At 42.9% G+C, this 26,785-nt stretch overlaps 1 protein-coding gene across 2 annotated transcripts in view; it reads right to left on the bottom strand.

Annotated features, from left to right (window-relative positions):
* PRDM6 (PR/SET domain 6) overlaps window positions 1-26,785 on the bottom strand; it is a 147,325-nt gene that overhangs the window by 4,105 nt on the left and 116,435 nt on the right. For both annotated transcript variants that reach the window (XM_001363514.4, XM_056804508.1), the window contains 2 exons: window positions 19,371-19,713; window positions 7,629-7,805 (listed from right to left, as the gene is read on the bottom strand). In XM_001363514.4, the coding sequence (XP_001363551.1) occupies window positions 7,629-7,805; window positions 19,371-19,713 (520 nt within the window). The remainder of the gene's footprint in view (window positions 1-7,628; window positions 7,806-19,370; window positions 19,714-26,785) is intronic.

Raw genomic sequence — 26,785 nt, 5'->3', positions numbered from 1 at the left:
AGAGTGTTTGGGGAGCAAGGGGCTCAGGATAACCCGCACAGCAGAAAACTGGACGGGCTGGGACGTACGCACTCTGCAGTCCCAAGAGACGGACTCTCACAAGTGCCGACTGGGCGAGGACCACAGAGATCGTCTAGTCCGGGGGTCCTAAATTTGTCTTTGGGTGCTTCATGGACCCATTGGGTGGCCTCTGGACCTTTCTCGGAATAATGGTTTTAAGGGCATAAAGCAGAATTCACGGATAATAAAGGAGGCCAATTCACACTGAAAGAAAGATGTCGGTTTTTCTCAAACAAGTTTGCAGACGGCCTCATAGGGGGCTGGTAAATGCTTACCAACCGGTAGTCCAGAGGGGACATTTTCCTCTCTGCATATCTGCATATACACTTTTAAATGGAATTTGCATTGTAATATTTTGTACACGATTTCCTTTAGGCTAGACAATCAATAGCACAATATATCAAGCCCTGACTTGTAGCACTTGTGCATTTCTGAGGTGTAAATGATTACCCTGAAAATACTGGTTTCAGCACAGCTTTAGACCTCTGGATCTATACTAACTTCCTCATTTTGCAGAAAAGGAAACTGTGGATGAGGACCTTTGGATTTTCTTCAAGGGCGTCACCTGCTTCTACTCTGGGGACACACTGATGAGTGCGCGCTAACTACACCCAGTGAGACTCAGTGCACCAACAGCACTTCACTGCCATCTCCCTGCCATGCCATTCTGACAGCACCCCCATGAAGCTACAGCTGCCGCGCTGGTGAAAGCGGACTACGTCTAGACAGCTCCAGCTACCCGACTAAGCCCCAATGCCATCTTCTTTCCATTCTTCTTTCCACTCATTCCCCAACCCTTCTCTTCCTCTTGCTCTGGGAATATTAATAAAATCGGCACTGACGATTGCTTCTGGAGAAGGATGCGTCAATACCGGGAGCTCCACTCACTATGCCCATTATGTCACCCTTTCTCAACTACCATGCAGAACCTATCGGATCACTTCCCCTTTGGGAACAAAACCACTTTAATGGCAGACGTTGGCTTTTTGAATTGGTATTACCAGTATTTAGTAGAATGCTTGTCAATAGGAAGTGCTTAATAACAAGTTCCCTCTTCCCTCTCTTCCTCCCTCCTTCCCTCCTGCGTTCCTTCCTTCCTCTATTTCTACCTTTCAAAATTCCGTTGTTTGTGCTCAGAAAATATAGGTGGCAGTTCCCAAGGTGTGTCGTAACTTTTTACAGAGAAACCCTTCCCTTAAAAACATTTAGTGCAATCCACATAGCTGCTCCCTCATACAGTGAGCATACATAAAGGCAATGAGTGGAACACTTTGCTGATTTAATTCACTTTATTGGCAGTCACCCTCTTGGGGGTGGGGTGATTTAATAAATATTTTACATCCCAAATCTGCCCAGTAACTGGTTGGACAAAGGAAGCTGTGGTATTTTTGTATGAGAGAGAGTGTGCTCAGATTAGATGTTATCAGGGATATGCTGGTCAATGTTTAACAACTGGCTCTCTAGGGGGAAAAAATGTCCAAAGTTTAACTATCAATAGCATTTTCTCCATCACAGCCCTAAGTCTAAATCAGGGGACAACAAATTACCCAAATTCCATTATCGATTTTTGTAAAACGTGCAAGCTGATTAACAACACAATAAATCAACCCCCCATCTATAATGTTTGCTAGTTTCCAAAGTAAAAATGGCACCCCTGTGTGGTCATGAGTTGATGGAATACATCCCTTTCTTACATCATCATCGGTTCATGAATTCAGAAGCAAAGGCACAGTGGCAATGGGTTTCTCCACATATTTCTTGTATGCAAGCCTGAACTGGCAAACTAATCCTGCTCACATTCAAGCCCAGGTCAATCTGTGCTTGTATTTCACACCAGTGAGATGGGATGAAGAGGAAAAGAAGATGAAGTTCGTGGGAAAGCTGTTGGAGGAAATGACATGTTCTTAGATTTTTCCTTGTGCATTTCACAGACAGACAGAATGATGCCTGTGATATGTCCCATGTTCTGGGTTGCTTTGCAAATGGCAGAGTTTTTGACCGCATGGACTATGAAACCGGAAAGTCCTAAAATGATAGCAAAGAAAAAGGAAGTCGTCTTGGTCTTTGACTTCATATCATTCTGGGCGTCGTAAGTAAGCCTAGATTCGGGCTCATTCTTCGCTTAGTGGTAACTGTCCAATGTCAGCTAGTCAATAAACCTTGATTGCCTACTGTAGGTCAGACACTGGGGGTACAAAAACGAGGCAAAAGATCATCTCTGCTCTCAAGGAGCTCACAACACAAGTAAACAAATATATACAAGCAAGCGATATACAGGATGAACAAGAACTAATTACAAGAATGCAGGCACTAGAATTCAGAAGGGTTAGAAAAGACTTCCTGTGGAAGATGGGATGTTACTTGGGCCCTTAACTAATTTATAGTAAGATTAAGACACCTCACTCAGTTGATCACAGAATCAATCAATTAATAAATAGTCACGATTAGATTTTAATGTGTACTGTGATCCATTTCTCAGGTGCAAGCTACTCTCTCAAGAAGGCAACATTGTGATTGTTTGAGAGACTGAGTCAAGGTTCTTGGACCAATAGATAGACACCATCAGCTCATATGTTGCATTGCTTGGGACTGGGGATGTCTTGTGGAGAAAGACCCCTTTGCCTGTCTCAAAAAGCAACAAGGAAAGGACCATTTCACTGAAGCTACTGGACCGGTAGGAGACAGTGCACCGAGCTGAAAGAGCATAGACAGAGAGAGACACAAAGATGTAGAGGTTCGCCCAAGAGAAGAGGCAGCTCCAGAAAGCCTAATCTCTCCCGGTGGAGAGAAGGGCTAGCTGTGAACTTAAGAAAGAAGCAAACCTCTGGAACTTCTTGATCAAGCTGCCCAGCAAAAAGCTCTACCCAATAGCAGCTACACGAGGATGCTACAGTGGAACAAAAGGCACGCTAGACCTGAGAGTAGTCACAAATGTATCCTAGACATTCTCACTACCATATGCTTCAGCTTGAGCCCACTCTTCCCTTCTGTCACTTAGCAGACTTTGGGGGAATATCTTAGACCAGCTCTTCTTACAGTGCCATATTAAGAACAGCCTTTGCTTTTCTTGTGCATGAGCACTTCACTGCTAACAAAGTTCACAGAAGGGAAGGCTAGTAAGCCCCCATGAAGAGCTCCCCCCCCCGACCCAAATTGTAGGGTTCAGGGGGTACCCAGAAGAGCTAAGACAATGGCATCCAAGGTCATTTAGGATTTGCCTCGCCCTAGCAAGAAGGGAAAAAAGAAACCTTTTTATCATTCAGAAAGGGAGCTGCAAGCACTCTAACCCAAGACCCCACCATTTATCCAACTGAATCGATTACTACATCTGGGGCCGGGTCAAGGATCTAGCAAACAGACCACAGTAACTTCCACTTACTCGATGCAAGTTTATCCATTGGCCTTTGATATTTGAACCAAATACTTCAGTTATTGAGGTCAGGTATTGTCTTTCGGAAACCGAGATAGAAATGAACTTTTCCCTTTAGAAGTTGACAGACAGACCGCAAATTTCAAAGGCAGAACCATGAGGTGAAATTTGGTGAGACTTGCTAGGTAGAATTGAGAGAGAAAAAGTTGTCCTCAGTATGTGTTTTCTCCAACTGGCGACCACTCCCAGGTCCACGACTAGCCTGTTCTGCTCAAACCTAAAGATCCCGCAAAACAAACCGAGGTCTTTGTCCTGACCTTTTCTTTGTTGATACATTTCCATTTGTTCCTGAGACTACAGCTGGGGCATGAAGAATAATGATGATACACATTTTGTGTTTGTAAAATGTAAACGCGCGACCTCCGTATGAGTTGGGAAATGTGTTGTTATTAAAAGTTGATATTTGTTAGAATACAAAGCAAGAAAGTGATTTCGACCACTTGACTTTAAGTCTTATCCCTGGCTAACTACCTAGCTTTTTTTGGCTTCTATAACGGTCATCAACTTCCCGAAATCACTTAACAGCAAAATTCTCCTAAGACTTTGGGAAATTTCAGCATTTATTTTTCATCTGATGCCCTATACAGAGAAATAGAAAAGGAACTTGATTTTATACCCGTGTAGATACATTCTCTGCTAATGTTCAAGTTTGTCGTTTCTTCCTTTGCCAGAAACCCTCCAAAAGATTCCCTTGTAAATAGAAGACCCGAGTTCAAATCCTAAATCTGAACCACAAATAAGAGCTAGGCATTTAATATCTCAGTTTCCATAGGAAATTTTCTAAATCTCAGATGAGTTTCTTTACACTGATGAAATTAAAGACCTGGACCTCCTCCACTGCACAGGTTGATAAACAAATTAAGACCCTGCATACCCAGAATTATATGAATTATCAGATGTATACATATATGTCTGTATGTCCATACAGACATATGAAGCAGAGGCAACCTAATTGAAAGAAAGCTGGCCTGCAAATCAAGAAAATCTGGGTTCACAGCCTACCTCTAACCCTCAGGCAAGTCATTTCAATTCTCGGTGCTCTAGGAAGCACTCTAAAACAGAAGAAAAGCTGCCATCCTACACTGACAGACAATTTCCTTATCCTTGAGTCTCCTAGAAATATCTATGTACACAAAACCAGACGCCTTGTTTGCAAACTTTACCTTTTCAAAGCACTTTTCTTCCTTTAAAGCAGTCCTTTTTTAACCTCACATTCTGTCTTAGCATCAATTCTAAGACCGGAGTGTGGTGAGGGCTGGCAATGGGGGTTAAACAACTTTCCCAGGGTCACCCAGGAGGGAAATGTCAGAGGCTAGACGGGAACCCACGTGCTCCTGACTCCAGGCTTGTCATTGTGTGGCACTGTGCTACCTAGTGCACTGTGCACGCCTCCACACGCAGCCTTTAAGCCAGTTCCCGTTAGTTCAATGAATAACGTTGAGGGTTGTTATGAATTCCAATTTGCTAACGACTTTTCAGTAGGATTTTTTTGGACGGTTTGATTTGTAGGACGGTATAATGATATCTCTGTAATATTGAGGAACCACGTGTGAACTGCTTAATCCTATGCTTGTATCACACAGAGAGAAGGATTTCACTTTTCCACTTTCTTTAGAGAAAGGTGAATGGTTTCCTAGGCATGTCTTCATTATCATCAAGCTAGAGAAGAAAAGGAAATCTAGTCAATGCATCTGGGCCTGGCTAACAGGCTTCCTTTCACCAAAGAAATTTCTCATTCTCTCTCTGTCTCTCTTTCTTCCTTCCTTCTTCTTTTCTCTCTCTCACTATCTCTCAACATCTCTCCCTTCCTTCCTTCCTTCCTTCCTTCCTTCCCTCCCTCCCTCCCTCCCTCCTTCCTTCCTTCCTTCCTTCATTCATTCATTCCTTCCTTCCCTCCTTCCTTCCTTCCTTCCTTCCTTCCTTCCTTCCTTCCTTCCTTCCTTCCTTCCTTCCTTCCTTCCTTCCCTCCTTCCTTCCTTCTTTCCTTCCTTCCTTCCTTCCTTCCTTCCTTCCTTCCTTCCTTCCTTCCTTCCTTCCCTCCTTCCTTCCCTCCTTTCTTCCCTTTACTCCTTCCTTCCTTCCCTCCTTCCTTCCCTCCCTCCTTCCTTCTCTCCCTCCTTCCTTCCCTCCCTCCCTCCTTCCTTCCTTCCTTCCTTCCTTCCTTCCTTCCTTCCTTCCTTCCTTCCTTCCTTCCTTCCTTCCTTCCTTCCTTCCTTCCTTCCTTCCTTCCTTCCTTCCTTCCTTCCTTCCTTCCTTCCTTCCTTCCTTCCTTCCTTCCTTCCTTCCTTCCTTCCTTCCTTCCTTCCTTCCTTCTTTCCTTCATTCCTCAGTTCCTTATTTCCTTTCTTCCTCCCACCCTTTCTCCCTCCCTCACCCACCTCTCTCTCTCTCACACACACAGATACACACACACACAATTTTTCTGAGAAAAGCACCAGTTGATGAAATCTTGAAATGATACATTAAATTTAAGCAAAAGTATTAAATCTATTGGAAACATGACAAAAACAGGCTGTTAGGGGGGAAAATTGAGTGGAGTCAACGAGGTTACACATAAGTAACACCTTAACATTAATAGAAATCTATTTTCCATTTTGACCCTGAAACCTCTTCAATTAATTACTAAAATCTATTTACACAGCTACTAGATAAAAATCAATCTGACTCCTGGCACTTGTGGAAAGGAAAGCGGAATCAAGCTTTGGGATTTCCCGAGTTCATTCCTGGGCAAGGTTTTATTTGAAACCCTTTGACTTTGCCAGGCCCAGGTACAGGTTACTTGGGCACTTCCTGACAGGATGTCCTCCCAGAGCTCTCTGATCAACATCCTGGAAAGTGACAAATGCTCCTCCTTCTCATCCCGAGGCTCTGATAGCCAGCTGCGGGAGCTTGGAAGAGACAGACTCGCTCTTTGTGGGATCCAAATAATGGCCATTGCCTTTGTTTTCCATGATGAATTCATGCCATAAATGCCAAGGGAGGAGGGAAACAGGGATGCTAAAACAGAGAAATGTTCAAAGGGAATGCCCTGCCCTTGATGGTGATGAAAAAGAAACCGGTTCCTTCATTTCTCTCCCTATTGGCGGGACAACGTTGGGGGGCCAAAATCTGTTTTACCTGTTCTTATCTGGGCTACTGTTTGGTCTCAAGAAGCCCCCAGCTGGTCCAGATAGTAAGAAGGGCGGCATTTAAGAAAACAATCTCCACTGGTTTGCCTGCTTTGGGGCTGAGACCGACCTTGCTAGGAATCCTCACATTGTCTTTGTCACATTGACTTTGCTTTCGTTCTCTGGCTGGTCCCTTCGGGAGGGCAATGGTGAGGGATCGGATCTCTGCACCCTTTTCCTTTTCCCTTCTCAACAAGCAGGCAAGACCAGCTTAGGGAAGGACGGGGAGATTCCAAAAGCTGTCACAACAACGAAGTGCTCTAGAAGAGGCGCAAAAGTTGCGCCGAGCGTCTTTAGAGCTTGGCCAAAGCCAAGACGGCTGCTGCCTGGCCTCATCTCCACTAGGACAAAATGTGCTTTGGGGCTGTTCTCTCTCTGCTCCTGCTCGACCCGCTTCCCCTCATTCCTAGCAGCCCCTGACAAGGAAGGGCAGCGACGCGTCTTGTTTCTGCTGCATTTGATTTAAGGTCGCCATTACGGAACTACAGGAGGGGAGGCGGGGGGGGGGGGGGGGGGGGGGGGGGTTCAGTCTTGTGCCCTTGAGGTGGAGGGGGAGTGACTCATTGGGTCTCTGAAAGAAGATTCTTCCCTTTGAAGCCGCCCTTCAGTTGGCAGCCAGTCCCGGCTACACTTCACTCGGGGATGAAAAGATACGTCTACAAGGGCTCTTCACCGCGTCTCTCTGCAGTCAGTCCTACACTCGGAACTTGGGAGCTTGCAAGGGTCTGAAAGGGGCGCTTTTACCTGGAGGTGAAGTGAGGGTTCAAAGAGGCCACGTGACCTGCTCACAGCCATCTGGCTATGAACTGGCTGCACTGACTGGATCTCCACTTCCTCAGCCCCACAGCCAGACACAGACTTTCTGACCGGCGGGATTTCGAGCTTCCCCGCGGCCTTGGCCATAGCTGGCCGAGCCGCAGCATCTGCACCTGGGGAGCCTCCTCTCTTCCCTGCCATTTGTCAGTACTTACTTGAAGGGCTTCTCTCCGGTGTGCGTCCTGATGTGGTTGTTGAGCGTGGTGGCCCCGGCAAAGGCACGGCCGCAGTAGCCACACTTGAAAGGTCTGTCGCTGGAGTGGGTCACCACGTGGTTCCTTAGTTCCGAAGGCTGGGAGAAGGACTGCGAGCAGTGGCCACACTGGTAGGGTCTGAAACAGAGACACAGCTTGGTCACTAGTGTCCCCTGCCACAAAGCCGGGCGTTCAAGAAGGGAGCACATCTGCTCCCCACAGCGTCCCGCAAGTTCTTTGATTATGTGAAAATGTCTGCACACATCCCTGATAGGAGAATATTTGCATATATGTAAATTATACACACGCTCCTTTACCAATAATTAAGTGCATTACAGAAAGTGCTCAAAATGGAAAGGCAAAAGGGAAATACCATTTTAAAGAGCATTTAAATAATACTAATAACTAGTTTAATGAATAATATTTAAAGAACATTTAAATATTATTAATAGCTAATTTAATGAATAATATTTAAAGCGCATTTAAATAATATTAGTAATAACTGGTTTAATTAATATTAAAATATTATTAATAGCTAGTTTAGTAAATAATATTTAAAATGTTATTAATAACTAGTTTAATGAATAATATTTAAATACTATTATTAATAGCTAGTTTAATGAATGATATTTAGAGAACATTTAAATAATATTAATAACTAATTTAATGAATAATATTTAAATACTATTATTAATAGCTAGTTTAAGGAATGATATTTAGAGAACATTTAAATAATATTATTAATAACTAGTTTAATGAATAATACTTAAAGAACATTGATTATAACCGGAATGAAGATGTTTAATTCTCTCTAAATAATAATAATGATATTTCTAGTGACAGAAACGTGATGGAATAGATTTCATTATTTTTGCAAATTGCCTCATGATTCAAAGGCTCAGTTCAATGTTGAGTTTTTTCACCACTTCATGGTCATCGTGGCTAGCAAAGATACTTCCCAAAGACCTACAGAACCAGAAGGAAGAAGTTCATCCTTGCCAATGCTTACTAAATCCGGATCCTTACTTTCCCAGTGCCACACACGAAATATGCAAAGCGTATTTGCTCAGATTCAGCCTGTAAGTCGGCATCTTCCTCAACATGTCACTTATTCTTATAGATTATTTGGAAAGTGCGGCATTTTTTTAATGTCTTAACAAAAGCTTCACATCTCACTGATGTTCTTCATCTGGAAGATTTTTAATCAAGTTAGTAAATTGTTTCCAAGTGTTAAAAATGTGCAGATATGAAGGGTTTTGCAATTAGGAACATACTTGTATCATTTTTGGGAACCCATAATGGAGAGTTAAGTTTACAGGAAGAGAGTGGAGAAAGAAGGCAAAAGGAGGAGGAGGTCATTAAACAATTAAGAGGCGGATCATCCTCTGCAGGGAAAAGGGAAATGAGGAAGAAGAGTAGACTTGGAGAGGCATGATAATGCAATGACATCTAAAGGCACACTGCAGCCCACTCATCCCCTGCTTCTCACTCTAAAGAAAGGCATTGGGGCAATCGTATTCACTGGTCAGTCTTGGACCACAGATTCCACCTGATGAGTCTTTTATCTAGGAAATAAGATACGGGACCTCTCAGAAAGAGGACAAAAAAGGAATCCGGGGTACTCGAGGAACCTGGTCCAGCCATTAAGAATGGCAACGATACTATTGGGTTGGAGATGATACATGAGTGGATGGAAAGGAATGTATTAAGCCATTATTATGTTCCAAGTCCTTGGGTTACCAATGCAAGCAAAGACAGGCCTGTCCTCTAGGAGCCTGAATTCTATCAGGAAGGCCCATATAAAAGGGAGTGAAGTTCGGAGGGGCTCCTTGAAAGTAAACTGACACCCCACTGAAGAACTGGTTCCCGCACTGGAGGGGGTTGGAGCTGGCAATGAGAATATGCATGCACTCAGCCTCCAGGGGCTGGCCACAAGATGCTATGAAGCAAAGGGGATAAAGCAAGGCTAAGCATGGCTGGGGCGTGCTTGGACTAGTGATCTGGGTAAGACTCTCACTGAAGGAGGGGTGGGAAAGGGAAAGGGGAAAAAGACAGGATGGCAGCTCTGGAAAGAAAAGTGACAAAAACAGGAGATAATATGGCCAGAGACAACTATCATGAAGAGATGAAATATAATCTTTTCTTTCTACTTTCTAATTCAGTGACCACACATCATTGGCTATTTTCCCCGGGGGCCAGGCCATGGCCATGGTCCCCACTTTGGGCTGTTGATGTTCAAAATGGAAGATTTCAGTTCCTGGTTATCTATTTCTATTATGTCACACTGAAATGCAGAAAAGCTCACCTCCAAGATAAATAAACTTCCAAATAAGTGAAATGTATTTCCACGGCTAACATTATAATACCCAAATTAATTTTAAAAAATTTCTAGACAAAATCCAGCCTGCATTTTGTGTGCCGATTGAGTTGAAAGTTGCAGAGAATCAATGAAAGATCTAAGGTGATCCTGGCTGTCCTCCTAACATCTACTAGGGAAGAACTGGGTTCTAAAGTAACTGAACCACTGAGAAGTTGCCACTAATTTTGACTAAAATTCTTTTGATAAAACAAAGTATTGTAGATTTGTCCTGCACTTTTTACTTGCCAGGGTTTTGTCCTCTCCAATTGTTGTCTCCTTTGAACCTCACGACATGTCTAGACGGGAGGTAGGAGCAGGCTATTATTTACATTTGAGAACTTAAGGAAACTGGAAGTGAAGTCAAAAATGACCAAGACCCGGGGACAAATGCTACGCTTGGGAGACTGACTTATGCGGTGCTTTTCTATGAAAATATTCACTCGTGTAGTTCGGGGCCTTTTCACAACCACCATGTCTGACAAGCCCAGGCAAAGATAGAAGCGCACTGAAAAATGTCTCTTTCTATTGAGATATGGCTTCAACTTGTGGCTTCAGCTTGTCTGCGCGCTTTACTAACTTAGAAAGCCATTCCCTGTGAGCGGTTTCTCCCTGAAAGTCAGTGTCCATGTTTAATCCAACAATGAATGGAGATATGTAGCCGGTGTCTTTATCTGTTACCAACAGAAAGACCAAATGGCTTGGCTGTGGCGGAGCTTTTCTGAAAAGGCAAATGGAAGCCGCCAGAAGGAACAGAATGTCACAACACACAACAGCTCACACTTACGTAGTGCTGTAAAGTGTCTAAACCATTTGACATCTGCTAACCTACTTGATTCTCAAATAACTGACACAAGTACTGTTGTGAAGTCCATTTTAAAATGAGGAAACAGACACAGAGACACGAAGTGACCAGCTTAGAGTTAACTATCTAGTAAAATGTCGGGTCTTCCTAACCCCAGATCCCGAGCTCTGTCGGCTGCACCCCCAGGAGAGCCCATCTCTCTTTGGCTTGAAAATAGAAATCAGTCTTGGTTTTCGTAAAACAGATTAGATTTCCAATTCTATTTAGACATTCTCCAGTCTGCCTCTTCAGAAACCCGTGAATTCTGTGAAATCGTCTGAGGTTCTTCCTTTCTAAGCTGTGTCACATAATTCCATGACAGGCTCTAATTTGTTTCCCAAACGTGATTAGGAAAATTGGGACGACCTCCAGAGGAATATCCAGGGTGCTCCCAGAGTTTGCGACCCAGCTTCACTGCCCACACTTACACAGCCCTGGGCCAAGGCGGACTTAATTGTTCCTCCTAATAAATGTAGGTGCTCAAATGGCTGGAAACCAAAATGAAAGGCAGCAGACAATGGCGATCAAGCATGTACAACAATTCAATTAAGTGCAAAATAAAGTGTACCCTCTCATTTGTCAAGTGAACTGCTTAATTGCGGCTACTTGCATCACTGATCACAAATACTATTATTTTACAGTGCTTCACAACACTGAGCTCTGATCATGGAATTTTTTAGCCTGATTAATAGCCTGGGATTAGTCAATAGCTCAATTCAATGCAATTTTAATTACTTCCATTTGGAAATCTATCTAACTGCTGCTCCCCACCAGATTTCAAAGGAATATATATGTAAAAGTTGTTGGTGGGAAGTTTATCAACCTTGATAAATGGCGCCTGCCTTTTCTCAAGACCACAATCCATCTCTTTGAGCTCGCGAATAACTAGGAGGGTGAAAATATTTCTGGTTTAGCCTGTTCTTTGGAGTCATCATTAACACAAAAGTTTTTTGCATTTTTAGAAACTGTGTGTCCAAAATGCTGTTCAAGATTATGAAAAATTTCAACCTGAAAGAATGTATTCATATATGCTATGTCCCCTGAACATTGATTTTGTTCTAATACTGAAAGAGACCATTAACATCATTAGCCTCTGGTTATCTATTTTTAATAGCTACTACGATAAACAATAAGCCATTAAATAAAGCCAATTCATCTTTTTTTTTTTTTCCCAAGGACTCTGTCAAAAGTTTGGTTGATTTATTTCCTGTCGTCCCAAGTCAAGCTCATCTTCGTATGTAAATACTCAAAAGAAATCAACTAAAGATCTGAGGGGATGCTGGCCGTCCCCACAACACCTACTGAGGAAGATCTGGGCTCTCAAAGACCCGGGCCTCTGACAGCACCAAGAAGCTGCCATTAAGATCCTCTTACAGCGTAGAAAGGACCCTGTGGGCTCAGTGCTGGCGCACCACCCAAGAGCCTCTCTAAGCCCGCGTTTCCAAATAAATGAGCACGTGATTATTTTTATTAAGCTTCTGCTGTGCTGAGGGCTGAGGACACCAATACAAACAAGCAAGAAATCCCCTGCCCTTAAGGAGCTTCCAGTCTAAATGGACAGCAAGCGAAGAGAGTGACGTGAGTCTCCTCATTTGCAACGTTACATTGAAGGGCTTTCCAGCTGCATTTAGGATCTCGTGTCATGTAGTTAAACGGGATCTGCTTGTTAAAAGCATCATTTATTTTTCCAGCTTATCTGCACGCATGACAGGAGCATTTCATTATTCTGAGAACAAATATCATTCTTAAGGAGAGAATATGCACACAGTAGTTTCCAACAGAAGTGGCCGCATCTGAATGTTTAACTCTACTTTTATTTCCAACTTCAAATAAATTTGGTTCCGCATTTTTCCTTTTCTTTATTCTTTCTGAGAAATAAGCACCATAATGCAACACGTAAACGTTATTCCTGCCTAAACCATAGAAGTTCACAGCTGCAAGAAATTTCTTTTCTCCTCCATATTAAGTAACTTTCTCACCTCTAAATGTTCATTTGCATTAGAGAAATCTCTCCTTTCTGAGTTCGCTGGGTGAGCTACTTACTGCTGCCAAATATACGTTTCCCGGGACACAGAGAGTACGGAGGCTTTCTTTTTATGCTCACAAATAGGTGTAGGCCTTGGCAAATACCCACATCAGTCTGAGGATTCTGACAAAGTTTCTTATCAGAAAAAGTTGTCCGAGTGACAGAGAAAGAATTCCTTTAAATGGCAATCCTGTATACTCCTCTGAGGCCATAAAAGTGAAAGAAAAGACAGATCCATAATCCCATATTTCCTGCAGTGCCATAAAAGTTCAATAAGTTTCTGTAACGGCCACAATCTCATACATCCCCTAAGGAAACCAACTCTGCAGGCAAACTGAGCCAAGTCCCAGCCTAAAGTACCCTTAGAGGATCCACAAATAGGCTGATTAAGAAGGAAGGTTAAGTGTCACCCCAAATCCAGGGACAGCTGACATTCTTCCCTTGCTTTCTTATCTAAGGAATGTTTGAAAATGAAGGTAATGTTCACGTCCTATGGCATAGGTTCTGGCCAGACGACGGTAATACTAACCAGAAGACGCAGGAAGAATGAAAGGAAATAAAAAATTCCCCAAAGAACCTGAATTCCTATTTTCTGCCCACGTTTTTCTTCCTTCCTTTCCCCAAATGCACAAAAGAGCACTTTTGGGGTCACGACCACATATCCCGTGTAAGCTCAGCACAACAAGTATTGGGCTTCTTTAGAATTTGCATCGTTTCTCTTCTTTTTCTAGAAAGACTTTATTAAGGAATAAACAGGGGCCACATTAGACCGGCCACTCTGCATCCGTCCTGTCTGGGACAGTTTTAGAATGGAGCAGGGACAACACCGCAATGTTCTCCCTCTCCTGGCATTATCTGAAACTGGCTGTTCTCTGAAAAAAAGTATTTCCGAAAAATGTGCAACTCATTTGCTTTAAGTCTGTAATTGGTTTGGTATACACACTCGAAAAGGATGGAACGTTTAACAACATTCAGTTCGGTTTGGTTTGAAATTTGTAATCCTCCTTTGATATGTATTTCATGGCATGAAAGCCTCCAGGATAAAAGATGTTCGGCTAGGGCTCCATTGGCTCCTTGCTTCCTGAAAGCTAGTTCCAGTGCAGATTTCCCAGTGACTTCAAAGGGAACTCCACCCTTGGGTCACTGCTAGCTGTGTGCAGTGAGAAAAGAACGTTGCCCTATCTAAGGAGAAAAATATTTCAGGAAAGCTACAGAAGGGGTGAGCCAAAGGGCTTGAAGAAAAGTGCAGTCTAGGAAAAGGATATCTTCGCTCTCCAAAAAAGGGGGGAAAGACACCTAGGAGAAAACCCAGCAAACATACAAAGAAGGCTAGATCCCATCCCCTCCATTTCCCGCCTCTCCATCCCTCTCCCCCAAAAAACAAAAACAAAAATATTATGGTGAGGGATATATTTCCAGATTCTCCCTCCAGGGGATTTTGTTCCTTCTCGCTGCCTATTTTGTTTACTCACTTACATGATATACAGCAAAGACTAGATAGCAATAGAATCTTCCCCTTTATGGCTGCATACCACTGAATTGCCACACGTAACAAACCAAGAGGCAGTATTGGGGGAGGGGAAAGGATGCCAAATCTAAAGGAATATCAATATCATCGGTATTGTTCTGGAAAGGAGGGGGAACAAAAGAGAAAGAGCAATTGGTTAAAAACAATTCACTGGGATTGAAGGCTTTTGGGCTGCTCCCTTCTAGAGGTTCTTCAATGGGATTTGGGGGATTTCTGCAGCAGAAAAATGGAAGAGAAAATTATTTCTGTCTCCTGGTCTAAGCAAAATTGAGTTGAGTTACTTTCTGATGGGTAATGAACTCATGGGATCGATCTAAAGCTTGGGAAAACTCTCTAAATTAAATATGGAGGAACTTCGATTCCAACTTCCCCTCTGTCTGATATTGTTTGAAAAGAAAAACAGAAGGCTAGAATCAGGACAAAGGGATTTTGTAAGATGTCTTCATTTCAAGAAAGAAACACCATGAATATGGACCTGGAACCATCCTGAGTGAAGCCGGGGGCAAGGGTTCTCATGAAAAATCTGTTGGAATAGTTCAGGCGAGAGGCTATAGCTATGGGCTATGTAATTTGAGAGAAGGGAATGAATGGGAGGAGATCATGGATGTAGACATGCCATGACTGGATATGTATGCGAAAGAAGGAAAGAAGGAAAGAAGCCGTTATTAAGCTCCTACTACTGTATTTTACAAATTCCATCTCTTTTGAGCCCTGGAAAGCAGGGATATTAATATCCCCATTTTATAGTTGGGAAAACAGACAAAGGTTAGAGGACATAGCTAGTCAATATCCAAGGCTGGATTTGAATTCCAATCTTCCTGACTCCAGATCTAGCCTGGCAATCTGCCCACTGTGCCAGCCAGTGGCTTCTGGGAAAGGTAGGGTTGAAAGTAACAAGTTTACACATCGATCACTGGAAGGATACTGGGGTTCTCAACCATCCTAGAGAAGTCTGGAAGAAGGACTGGTCTAGAAGGAAGGGTAAGAAATGTATGAGTAAGATCTCAACTTGTCTAGCCCTGCAGCGTCTGTGTGACCCCAATGAAGAGAGGGTTTGCCCCAGAGCGCTCACTGGCGCTCACTGGCGCTCACTGCACAGGGAAAGGGCCACTAGCTGAGGGGGGCCTGTTGTAGTCAGGAAGTGATGTGGGGGAGGGCATGGGTGACTGAGCCAAGGAATTTCCCCCATGGAATCAGTGTGGTTGCTTCATGGGTGCCTAATAGGTAGCTTTTGCTGCCACAGTTGGTTCAGAAGTGAAAAGAGAGGGAATGTTGAGAATAATGGAAGGGAAAGGGAATAAGCATCTATATAGTGCCTATTCCAAGTGAAAAACTATGCTAAGCCCTTTTAAACAAATGTTATCTCATGTGTTATTATTATCCCCATTTTACAGCTGAGAAAACGAGGCATAGAGGTTAAGTGACTTGCCCAGGGTCACCCAAGTAGTGTCTGAGGATGTATTTGAACTCAGGTCTTTCTGACTCCAGATTCAACATTCTAGGCACCATGCATGACACCAGCTGCTAAGAACTTCCATAGCAGGGGGAGGGAAGCTGAGCATGCAGAAAGAAGCGTGGCTGTGCCGTAGACAAGTCCTACCATGAGCTGTGATGGGGAGAATGAGCTGTGACCCTTCTCCCCCACTTCTGATAGGATGATCACAAAGTGGCCTTTTGGGGGTTATACCTTGGAGTCTCAAAGAGCTGACATCCTCAGAGCGTGCTTTAAAACTTATGGATTTCACATTATGGTCTCTGCTGTGGCAAGTTTTTAAATTGATAAGCAAGATAAAAAGCTCCACTTGTTAAAGGGTCAGGAAAGAAGATTGGAGGCAGTTGATGCAAACTGAACATCGGCTTTGACTATGTGCTCCAGGAGAAATTAGTAAAAAGTTCTTCTTAAGAATCATAGGAAAATAATACTGAAGAGTCAGAAGACCCCAAATCAAGTCGTGGCTCTGTCCCAACATAGTTCAGTTGGAGTCGTTTTACCTCTTTGGGAATCATATTCCTCTTCCATAAAATAAGAGGATCGAACTACCTTTTGTGACTCCACGATCTTATAGGCTCCTAAATGATCTGCATTTATGGCAGCTGAGATTTTGGAGTCAGGGAAGCTGGGTGACAGAGCACACGGAATGCCAAGCTTGGAGTCAAGTGGACTTATCTTCTGGAGTCCAGATCCGGCCTCAGATACTTACTAGGAAGGAAATGGCAAAGAAACCCCGAACGGGGTCATGGAGCATCAGACACAACTTATCAAAACAACCACAATAATAACAACCAAATTCTGGCACAGAAAAAGGTTCATCAGAGATGCTAATAAGCAACTGAAATGCCTTAGAAGAGAGAGAGTGCAGCTAAGTTTGAAAGATAACATGGTCCAAGACTCTGGTAAGACGATGAATGTCCATCAAATGAGACAATGTATAGGAAGCGCTTTGTCTACCTCAAAGCACTACACAAAATTTTAGCTATTATTATTTTTAAAACCCTTCATTCCACTTGGCCCCCAATGATCACTGTTGATTGATACTTTGATTTGGAAATCTTCTCATCATTAGTAGTATTTCTATATATATAGCAGGGGCTATTTTGTAAGGCATCCAGCATTTTTTATACATTATTTTATTTGGTCATTTTCAAACATTATTCATTAGAAACAAAGATCATCATCCAGCGTTTTAAGCCATTATGAAAATCAGAGTTTCTTAATCTTTTCTCTCATGGTCCCCTTTTGCCCCCCTTGAAATCTGTGGACCCTGTCTCAGAATAATTCCTTAACTTCTTTAATTCTTGAAAATTCATAATTGAAGAAAATTTATTTGGGGGTTTTACATGATTGCACATGCAAAATCTATCTGTATCGTATCGCTTACCATTTTAAGTGGGAGGGGGGAGTAGAAGGGAGGAGGGAGGGAAGACTAATAATCATTATAAAAAAGGGAAAAAGGGAAATGTGTATTTTTAATTGGTCGGTATTCCCAGAGTTTTTAACCATTACTAATGATGTTATTTTAGAGTACACACAGAGGAATATGAATCTTAATGCAAACCTGGTTTCACTGAAGAAGTTTAGAACTGGCGTCTGGGAACCGGATTTCAATATATTTTGATTTGTTGTGGCAATTGTTCATCTCTTTATAATACAGAAAGCATAGAATGTGTTATGGTCCATGATAAAATGATTCGAAGTTTCAGAAACCAGCTTCTTGTAGCTATAATTTCATTTCACTCACCTTACTTTTAGTTAAGCAGTTAGGAATGGGTGTCTACAGTGGCTCAGCCTTTTCCATCTGAAAGCATTTGATCTCTTAATTCAATTCATAATGGGAATCTTGCATGAAAAGTCTCTTTCAGCTGGGAAAACTCGACTACAAAATAATCCCAGGAGACCCTAGCTACACCTGCAGTCGTTTCACTGGAAGCAGATGCGAGTGCTTTTCAAAAACCTTTCCCAGAGTAACTCTTACTACAGCCGTATTGGATTCAAAGAAAACCCCTTCAAGATGTTTGTAGCATTTCAACAACCAAAATACATGGTAAAGAGGTGTGTGGGGACTTGGAGGAGTTTTCACGGGGGGGGGGGGGCAGGGGGGGCTCCCTCTAATAAAAGTGACAGATGGAGAAGGGGGTTTGAAGTCATTTCTACCTACACGTGTTTTGACCAACGATTGGAACATTCATTTCTTTCAGCAATGTTTGCTGCTAAACATTTGACTGTCAAAATGGTACCAGGGAAAACATATGGGTGCTAAAATCAATGGTTATTTTAGAAAATGTTTACCAGTAGAGATACAGTGGGAGAGCAAGGGTCGATTCTGTGTTCCTGCCCACCACTCCTAAGCTAAGGGGGCAGAACCCAGAGGGTTGGAACAACGGATTTCACCCCTCAGAAGAAGTACATCTCCTTGAGGCCCGTAGAAGCAACAGGGGCAAATCAGGCTGAATTGGGGGGAGTAAACGTGTGTCAAAATTAGAAGAGAAAGCAGGACTTTTGCCTCCTTGGCCTCTTATGCTTGCCATGGTGAACTATGTGTGCACTCAAAGAGTCCTGGTTACATCCACAGTGCCTTGGCCAGTTATTTAGTCTTTTTAGTCAAATCTTCATCCCCAATAAAGGAGAGATAAAACACAGAAATCCTTTCCTATTGAATTAATTTGATTTTTGTCTTTTGTGATGCCAGCTATCAAGATTGTCGAATAAACCAGTTTTGATTCATAAATAATGGTTCCATTATATCTACTGTGCCACTGGTCGGAGTACCTGAAATTTTAATTCACTTGTTCAGCTAAATTTCATCCTCAGTTCATGGCCATAAAATTCCGTATTGACAAACTTTCAAGCCAACTTTGACTCTGAGGTATCTAGTCAACATTTTTCTTCTGTGTGGATATTAGTTTATTGAATAAGTGGCATCTGTTTTCCTCCACATCACTGGGAGAGGAGGTATTTCCTTTTGACAGCTTCGCACGATTTATGGGTTTGCATGCTCCGAAGAAAAATAGTGCTAAGCAAAAAATTCCAATTCATTACCTCTCAGTACTTAATTAAGCTCATACACATCGCACACTAGAGGTGAACTCTGAAATGACTGTGACAGCAGCCCAGCAGAGGCTTACATTATCTTTGGAAGACAGAGAAGATTTTAACTATCTTGACCTCATTTTTCCATCTATAATATTCATAAATTTTCCTTCTTTTTTTCCCCCTTCTTGCAACTGGTTGTACAGAACCTGTTTGAAAAATAAGCCACATTCCTAGCTACTTCCCCCAATATGTGGACTCACCCCTCCAAATGGTTTTATAAACCACCAAGTCAAGCCATAGCCATAGTGATCTGCCTTAATGGCATGTGGAAGCTGCTCCCAGGTGATTTGGTTTGGGGAAGGGGCGTGAACATGGCTCCATTTACACTAACAAATGACAGTGCATGCCCAAAGTTTACCTGTCAGGATTCTGGGTGCATACGTGCATCTGTAAAAGGATCCGCTGAGTGAATGTCTTAAAGCATTGTCCACATTTCCAAAGGTGCCAGTCACTAAACTCAGAGTTGAGTTGGCTGGTTGAAGTTGGGCTTGCAAGAACTCGCTGGTTTTTTACATTGATTTGGTTAAACCCTGACTCGATGGGCCCAGTCTTATCCAGGAGAGAGAAATTCCGGCTACACGGAGTCTGTGGAAAAACTACAGAGCGTGGTGGAGTGGCAGGAGAGAGCTTGCTGCTTTTGTTAAAGGACTGCAGGGTGTCTTGTCTGCACATGGCTTCCATTACGGTTGAAGGGACATTCACTGGCAGAAGGCAGCAAGAAAGAGAGGGGAAAACAGTTCAGTTTTACAGATAACTGTGACACAGTTCAAGAAAAAACATTCTCATTAAATAACAGCTCAATTAGCGAATACTTCTTGAATACCCTCTGTGAGTTCAGCCCCGTGACAAAGCTCTGGAGGGATCCAGAAAACGTGGGAGACGTGAGTGATCTCCTGTCCTCAACAACTTCACAGTCTAACTGAAGAACAAAATACGTGAAGAATGGGGAAATATAAAGCATGATGTATAGTTCGAACGTAAGTGTGGTGTAGGCACATCGGATGGTCAGGCGAAAGCGGGATGCACCAGTGAGCACCGAATGAATAAGTCATGGCCAAGCAGAACTTGGAATGTGGAAGACAAGAGGACCTTCCAGGTCAAGGAGGTAATACTAAAGGACGAGGCCAGAATGACCACCGTGTGGATGGGGGATGGGGAGGAATGTGGCTTGCTGGCATGGATCCAGATAATAGAGATCTTTGAAAGATAGGAAGAGAAACTTCGATTTAATACCACTGGAAATGGATTTGTCAAAGATTTCTGAGCAACACGGGAAAAGCAGGAGCTAAGACAAATTGGTCTGACAGTGGCGTAGATAGTGTGGGCTAGAGGAGATCTGAATCAAGGCGACTCAGTAATTCATTTCTGAAGTGAACTGGGGTGGTGCCAATAGGCAAGGAGGTGAGACAAATCGAAGGAGTCCTTCCTTTTGAAGGAAAATAATCTCACAGTCTTGACCTTTTTTGCTCCCTTAGAAAAGCAGCTTTCATGCTGGTAAAAACTTGTTAAGTAGTTCCCACTTCATCTTGATAACGAAGGAATGAAGTTCTAAAATGTTCAAGAGAAGGAAAATGGAACTGGCCAAAGGCAGAGCTTGAAAACAAGATGAGAGACAAGGAGAAGAGAGAGCTGAGGAGGTAGGGAGGATGGGAGAGAAGCAGCAGGCAAGGAAGAGCAAGGCTGGCTCGAGGAGATACCAAGTAGGACAAATGAGCAATTTGACTTTCCAACTTGCTGCTCTTCTCTCCCAGCTATCGGAGGCCTTGAAGGCAAATTCTCCAGACATGACTAGATATGATGAATAAAAGGCAAGTATTCTAGGAAATGTGATCTGGGCATTGGCCTGGGCTGCCCCTTGAGCTAAGGATTTCGGAGATACTAAAAGCTATCCAGGATGATTACTAAAAATGACAAAATGAAGTAAAAAGTCAGACTTATATACAGTTGATGAGTAAACTGTAAGTGGCAGAAACAACCCATCCCTTTGGACTTACTTATGAACGTAACCTTAAAAGAATTAAAAGAATTCATCTGTAGCAACTTTATTTTCATCACAAAGAACTAGAAGCTGCCTCTGTAGCCAATAGTTGGATAAACGATGTCATATCAATGAAATGGAATAACATGAAGTCCCTAAAAATCACTGTAAAGAATATAAAGGAATTTAGAGATCGTTCTATGAAGTGATGTGAAAATAAAAGAACAGAATAAAAGGAAAAATATGCATAGACTGACTATAAAAAATCAACATGGAATAATGTGAAGAGTACTTACTGATCCCAAAGTCATGAGACTCAAATTCAAGTTCTGACGTCTCAAGGTACCAGCTACATATAAATCACTTAACTTCTCTGGGTCTCTGTTTTCCCAGCTTTAAAATGGAGACAGTCATGTGTAATGTTTATACTACCTATCTCACAGGTTGGTTTATTGTAAGGAAACTGCTTTGCAAACCTCAAAGCTCTCTGAAGATGCAAGTTATTATCAAAAGAAAACTATATACACAGATACAGAAAGGAACAAGTAGAGAAGGAAGGAGACCGAAATATGTGCACTGGTGAACTCATTTGTGACATATTGTTTGGAGGAATTAATTTTTAAATGTAATTGGTTGTAAATGCATATCAGATTGGTTTTTATTACTGCTTAATGTTAGGTGCACAATAAATTATTTTGAAAAGAAGATATTATCCGGCAAATGGACCCTGCTATCATCCCTCACTCTCCTATCTTCAGTCTCTTCCTAACTACTGGCTGGCACCTTTCTGGCTGCCTACAAACACGTTCATAATTCTCCCTGCCTCAAAACAAAGCAAACACACACTTCACTTTCACATGATCTGACCATCCCTACCCGCCATAAGCTTCTACCTGTCCTTCCTAGCCAAATCCTGAAGGCATCTCCACCCTCCACTTCTCCATCCCTTCTCTTCTAACTCTTCTGCAGCCTGGCTTCCAAGTTCATCATTCAATAAAAAGGCCTTCTCTAAAGATCCCGATGATCTCTTCATGTAACATCGAGTGGTCTTTGGTCAGTCTGGTTCTCCCTTGATCTCTCTGCAGCATTCGACACTGTCAGGCACTTTCTCCTTTTGGATATGCTCTATGCTCTGTGGCCCTGCTCTCTCCTGGCTCTCCTTCTGTGCGATGGATCCTTCTCAACCTTGTTTGCTGACTCTCCATCTATGTCGTGCCCCTTTCCTCACGCTATATCATCTCACTCGGTGACATCCTCTTCCGTTGTTCCGCTTACCGAGTCTGTGCAGGTGATCCCCACATCTGGGTAGCTAGCTCCAATCTCTTTCCTGAACTACAATCATGCATCTTCCCGAGCATGAACGTGGTGTGGCCTCTCAAGTTGAACATGTCCAAAACCAAACTCCTGGTCTTTCTTCCCAAACCTTCTTTCTTCCAAACTCCCTCAATCATGATGAGATCTCTCCCATTTTCCCAGTCTCCCAGGGCCACAGTCTCAGGGTCATCCTCAACACATCACTCAAATCAATCCACTAATTTACCCCTTGAAAGTTTCTCTTTCCTCATCTTTAAAATGATGGGAAGAGACGAAATGACAAAGTGATTCCCCCTTCAACCCCCCCCAGCATTATGTGACCACTCAGACTAGGAAGGAAATGTTTCCTAATAATCGAGCCATTTGAACTCACTGAGTCACACTCAAGTAAAAATGCAAAGACTGAGTTCTGTTCCCAATCCTGTCATCAATTGTTGATCTGATAGCGAAAATGCCCAAAAGTAAAATGAAGATGAAGGCATGAGAAACAGTGTTTGGGTCCCAGGTAAAGGGAGCCCTAATCATGTGCTAAAGCAGGAAGGCTGACCCTCCTATTTTCTCCATGGCATTTCTTGATGAGATGATGCTTATCAGCCACTTTTATTTAGCCTAGAGACAGTCATTTTGCCCTTGGGAAGGAATTCACCATCAGTAGAAAAACAATTGATTTTGATCAAAAAGTTCAACTCTAAGTTCATGGCTCAGAACTGAAGTCCCGTGGACAAGGAGACCCAGCAGAAGAGCATCTACTCATATACCTAAAACCAAAAGTCCATATTGAGTTTTAAGCCCACACAAGCTTGTGAGGGAAACAGAGTCATTGTCCCGCCTGAGACCTTGGGTCAGTTTTAGATTGAGAGCAAAGAATCAAGGAATGAGATGGAAAAACAAAGCCAGCCACAACCACCACTTTGAAGCCCCTTGTTCAGGCTTGCCAATATGTGAAGTATCCACACATTCACATACGTGTATAAACGAAGCCATCTCTAGAATTAGCTAAATTTGGGATATGTCGGCTTATAACTTTCAGTCCGTGTTTAAAAAGGGTCGAGTGCAAGCAAATCACTAGTCGTGTGGTTGGAGAGGCAGCATGTGATACTGTTGATAAAATGTAGGGCTTTGAGCCTAAATAGCCGTGCGACCCTGAATATGCCCCAACAAAGTCCCTGGGATTTACCCACTAATGACTTTGTATTGCTAGGGTCAGGTTAGGAGGCTACGGGATGAAAAAGGTGTCCTAAATTCCTCTCGTTGCTTTTCCATTGTCTTTTCCCTCAGTTATTTTACAACCAACGTAGGGGAATTTCTACCTATGGGAAGCAGCTCCTTCATCGTTCCCTTTTCGGAGCGATCCTTGATTACGTGCAATAATGAGGTGAAGGTGAGAGCACAACCTGGGGACATCTTTTAAAAAGGAACTCTTTTCAGGGATGATCTCGTCATGCAATTCTTGTATGAAACAGACTGTACTACCTTTGTGACGTGTCCCATGGGATCGGAGAAGAACGGGAGCCAGTTTGGAAACAATTTGTAAGCTGTCCCTATACATCAGCCTCCGTCCAAAAAGGGGCGACAAATGCCCCTTGTTTCCATTATCAGGAGAAAATAGTATCCTGGCCCATCTCAAGAAAGTGTTAAGACTGCTGAGGCTGGATCAGAGTTAGGATGAAACCAGACCCACGAGGAGGAGGAAAGGGAAGAAGAGGGAGGTAGCATTTATATAGCACCTAAGGTTTGCAGTGCACTTTCAATATGGTATCTCATCTGATCTTCACAACAGCCTTGGTGCTACTGGGCTCCATTTTACAGAAGAGGAAACTGAAGCTGGCAGAGGCATCTCCATCAGGAATCAACTCCAGTCTTCTTGTGTCCAAGCCCAACACCACGGTATGACTAAGCTGCCACTGGGGGAGCTGCCTTTAGATGGGCCAACTGGTCATCACCTTCTATTAAATATAGTTTTAGGGATCACAGAATACGGAAAACTGAAGCGATTTGTCCAGAGCCTGTACATGGTCGAGACTGAACGTGAACCCACAGTTTCATGGCTCTAAGGGCAGCTGTCTTTCACATTACACTTTCCACTTTCCTTCTCCATAGTTCAAAGAAGGCCAATTCAAGTGACTAACATGATCTTGACTGTCTGATGACATATTCAAAAGATTAGATCGCTATTCTGAAAATAGAGAAGCGGAGAGATGATTAAAGTCTATGAACTCTACAACTAAGGGGCGTCCTTTAAGGATGTGCTGAAATATTAAAACTTGGGATTAAGAAAAAGGAAGTATAGCTTTCCAGTTCATTCCAAGATCCATGTGCAGTCTCAAAATATAAACTGATTCAAGAATCGCGGTATGATAGATAATTGAATGAGACTAAAAGACCTCCTAAAAGTTTAGAAAAGTGGATATCCAATATGTGTTACTAAGGGAAACTATGCCTATGTGGAGTGTTTACAGGGATGGGGGGGGGGGGTCTGGGCTAGTGATTTGATTAGTTCAGGGAATTCCTAGTATGAAAATTTAATGAATGTTTTGTCTTGTAACTTAGCATATTAGAGAATTGCCTGAGTGGGATGGGAAGCTAGGCAGCTAGGTGAATAGTGGATAGAGTGCAGGGCTGGGATTCAGGAAGTCATGAGTTCAAATTTGACCTCAGATACTTATTATCTGTGTGCCTCTAGGCAAGTCGTTGAACCTTAATTGCCTCAGTTTCCTCATTTGTAAAATGAATTAGAGAAGGAAATGGCAAACCACTCTAGTATTTTTTCCAAGAAAATCACAAAGGGGGTCATGAAGAGTCAGCCATGAATGAAATGACTCAATGACAAAAAATGGGAATCTAAGTGACTTGTCCATTGTCATATGGTAAGTGTCAGAATTAAGACCTCTATGAATTACATCATTCTGCCTCTCTCTATGGAATATACCTCTAATTTTTTGAAGTATATAAATCTAATGTGAGGGGGTTTCTGGTATATGTATAGATACCATCAATTTACTAAGATGGCATCATCTACATGGAAGGCACCATGGAATTGCTTTGGGGGGCTTTCAATGAAATTCTACACTGGTCTCCTATGTAGTTTGGGAGAACCTTTTTCAAAGCCTTTTTCATAGCCAAAATGTTTAACATCTGTAAAAGGTCTTGATTCGTGGCCAGCTGAGGACTTTTGTGAGAACTTGAAGTAAGAAAGGGGGTGCCTTGGGATCCTTCTCCTCTAGGCCCCCCAAGACCATATAGCTCCAGAGAAGCAGAGCTGAGTCTTTGGCATTTTTGTTCATTATTTCTATCCTAGGTTCAGTGAATAGTCTCCAAACTGGTCCATGAGGAGTGTGAGCCCCTGGAATTCAAAAGTGCATGAGTCCAAGAATGCAGGCCAAGCCTTCTATTCAATGAGTCCAGCACTGAGGCCGCAAGGAACACAGATTGAACATTTGAAGTGACCTTTGGACACGACTGCTTGATCACATGGTTCAATGGGGATAGGACTGGGGGGATCCCCCTGGTGCAAATATCAATACTATGGAAATAGGTCTTGATCAATGACACAAGTGAAACCCAGTGGAATTGCACATTGGCTACTGGAGGAGGGGAGGGAAAGAACATGAATCATGGAACCATGGAAAAATAGTCTTAACTAATCAATTAAATACAATTTAAAAAGAAAGAAATGACCTTTGGGCTTCAGCCCAATAGAAGCTGGTAATCATTTGAACTTGATTTGGGGGGACCAATATATTGGGTCTAAGCCAAGTAGTGATCCCAGAGTCTTAGGCCATGCAAAGGGCAATTATGATCCCTGCCTTGCTATACCTTTGAGGTAGATATCCCTTTGTAACAGCCAATGTGATGTTAAGTAGTTCAGTGGGCCTGGAGTGCCAGCCACTGGGCCCTTAAGATGGGAGGACAGACTTGGTAGGGGCTCGAGTCCATGACGGAGAAAAGACAACCTTAAATCGATCAGTAATCAATGCCTGCGGGTGCAGCAGGGTGGAGAAGGCACCGCTGTAATGCTACAAGAGTTTCCTGCAGCAATAATGCTTTTGACAATAACGAGAATCACAAGGATAGTTTTAGGGGGCTCCATCATGCTCCGTCATCCTTTCCCATCACACTCAGAAAACGTGCAGATGGAGCCAGACAGTGACCCAATAGGTTTCTGATTATAGCCTGCGTTGGTAGGAGCTTTACGTGGAAAACTGCGAATCCTCCACACGTGGCCATTTCTTAGCAATTTGACTCGGCTCGGATTTAACGAGTCATGTGGACCGCGGAGACGTTGGCTGACTGAATCACCTGAATCAATTGGTTGGCAAGGGTTGGGGCTGTCTCCTATAGCAAGGACGAGGGCTCTGCTGGCTTTTAAATTGGGGAATAGCTTTGATGTCTCCACCTTTATGATGCTTTTATGGGTCAGTATCTGCCGCAGCGTGAGGAGCCCATGAGCTCAGGGCGGTGGCAGAAGGACGTAGGCTGAG

The sequence above is a fragment of the Monodelphis domestica genome, chromosome 7 (genome assembly GCF_027887165.1).
Source record: "Monodelphis domestica isolate mMonDom1 chromosome 7, mMonDom1.pri, whole genome shotgun sequence".
Classification (NCBI taxonomy): domain Eukaryota; kingdom Metazoa; phylum Chordata; class Mammalia; order Didelphimorphia; family Didelphidae; genus Monodelphis; species Monodelphis domestica.
The sequence above is the reverse complement of the archived record's forward strand: the minus strand, read 5'-3'. Positions and strand labels throughout refer to the sequence as shown.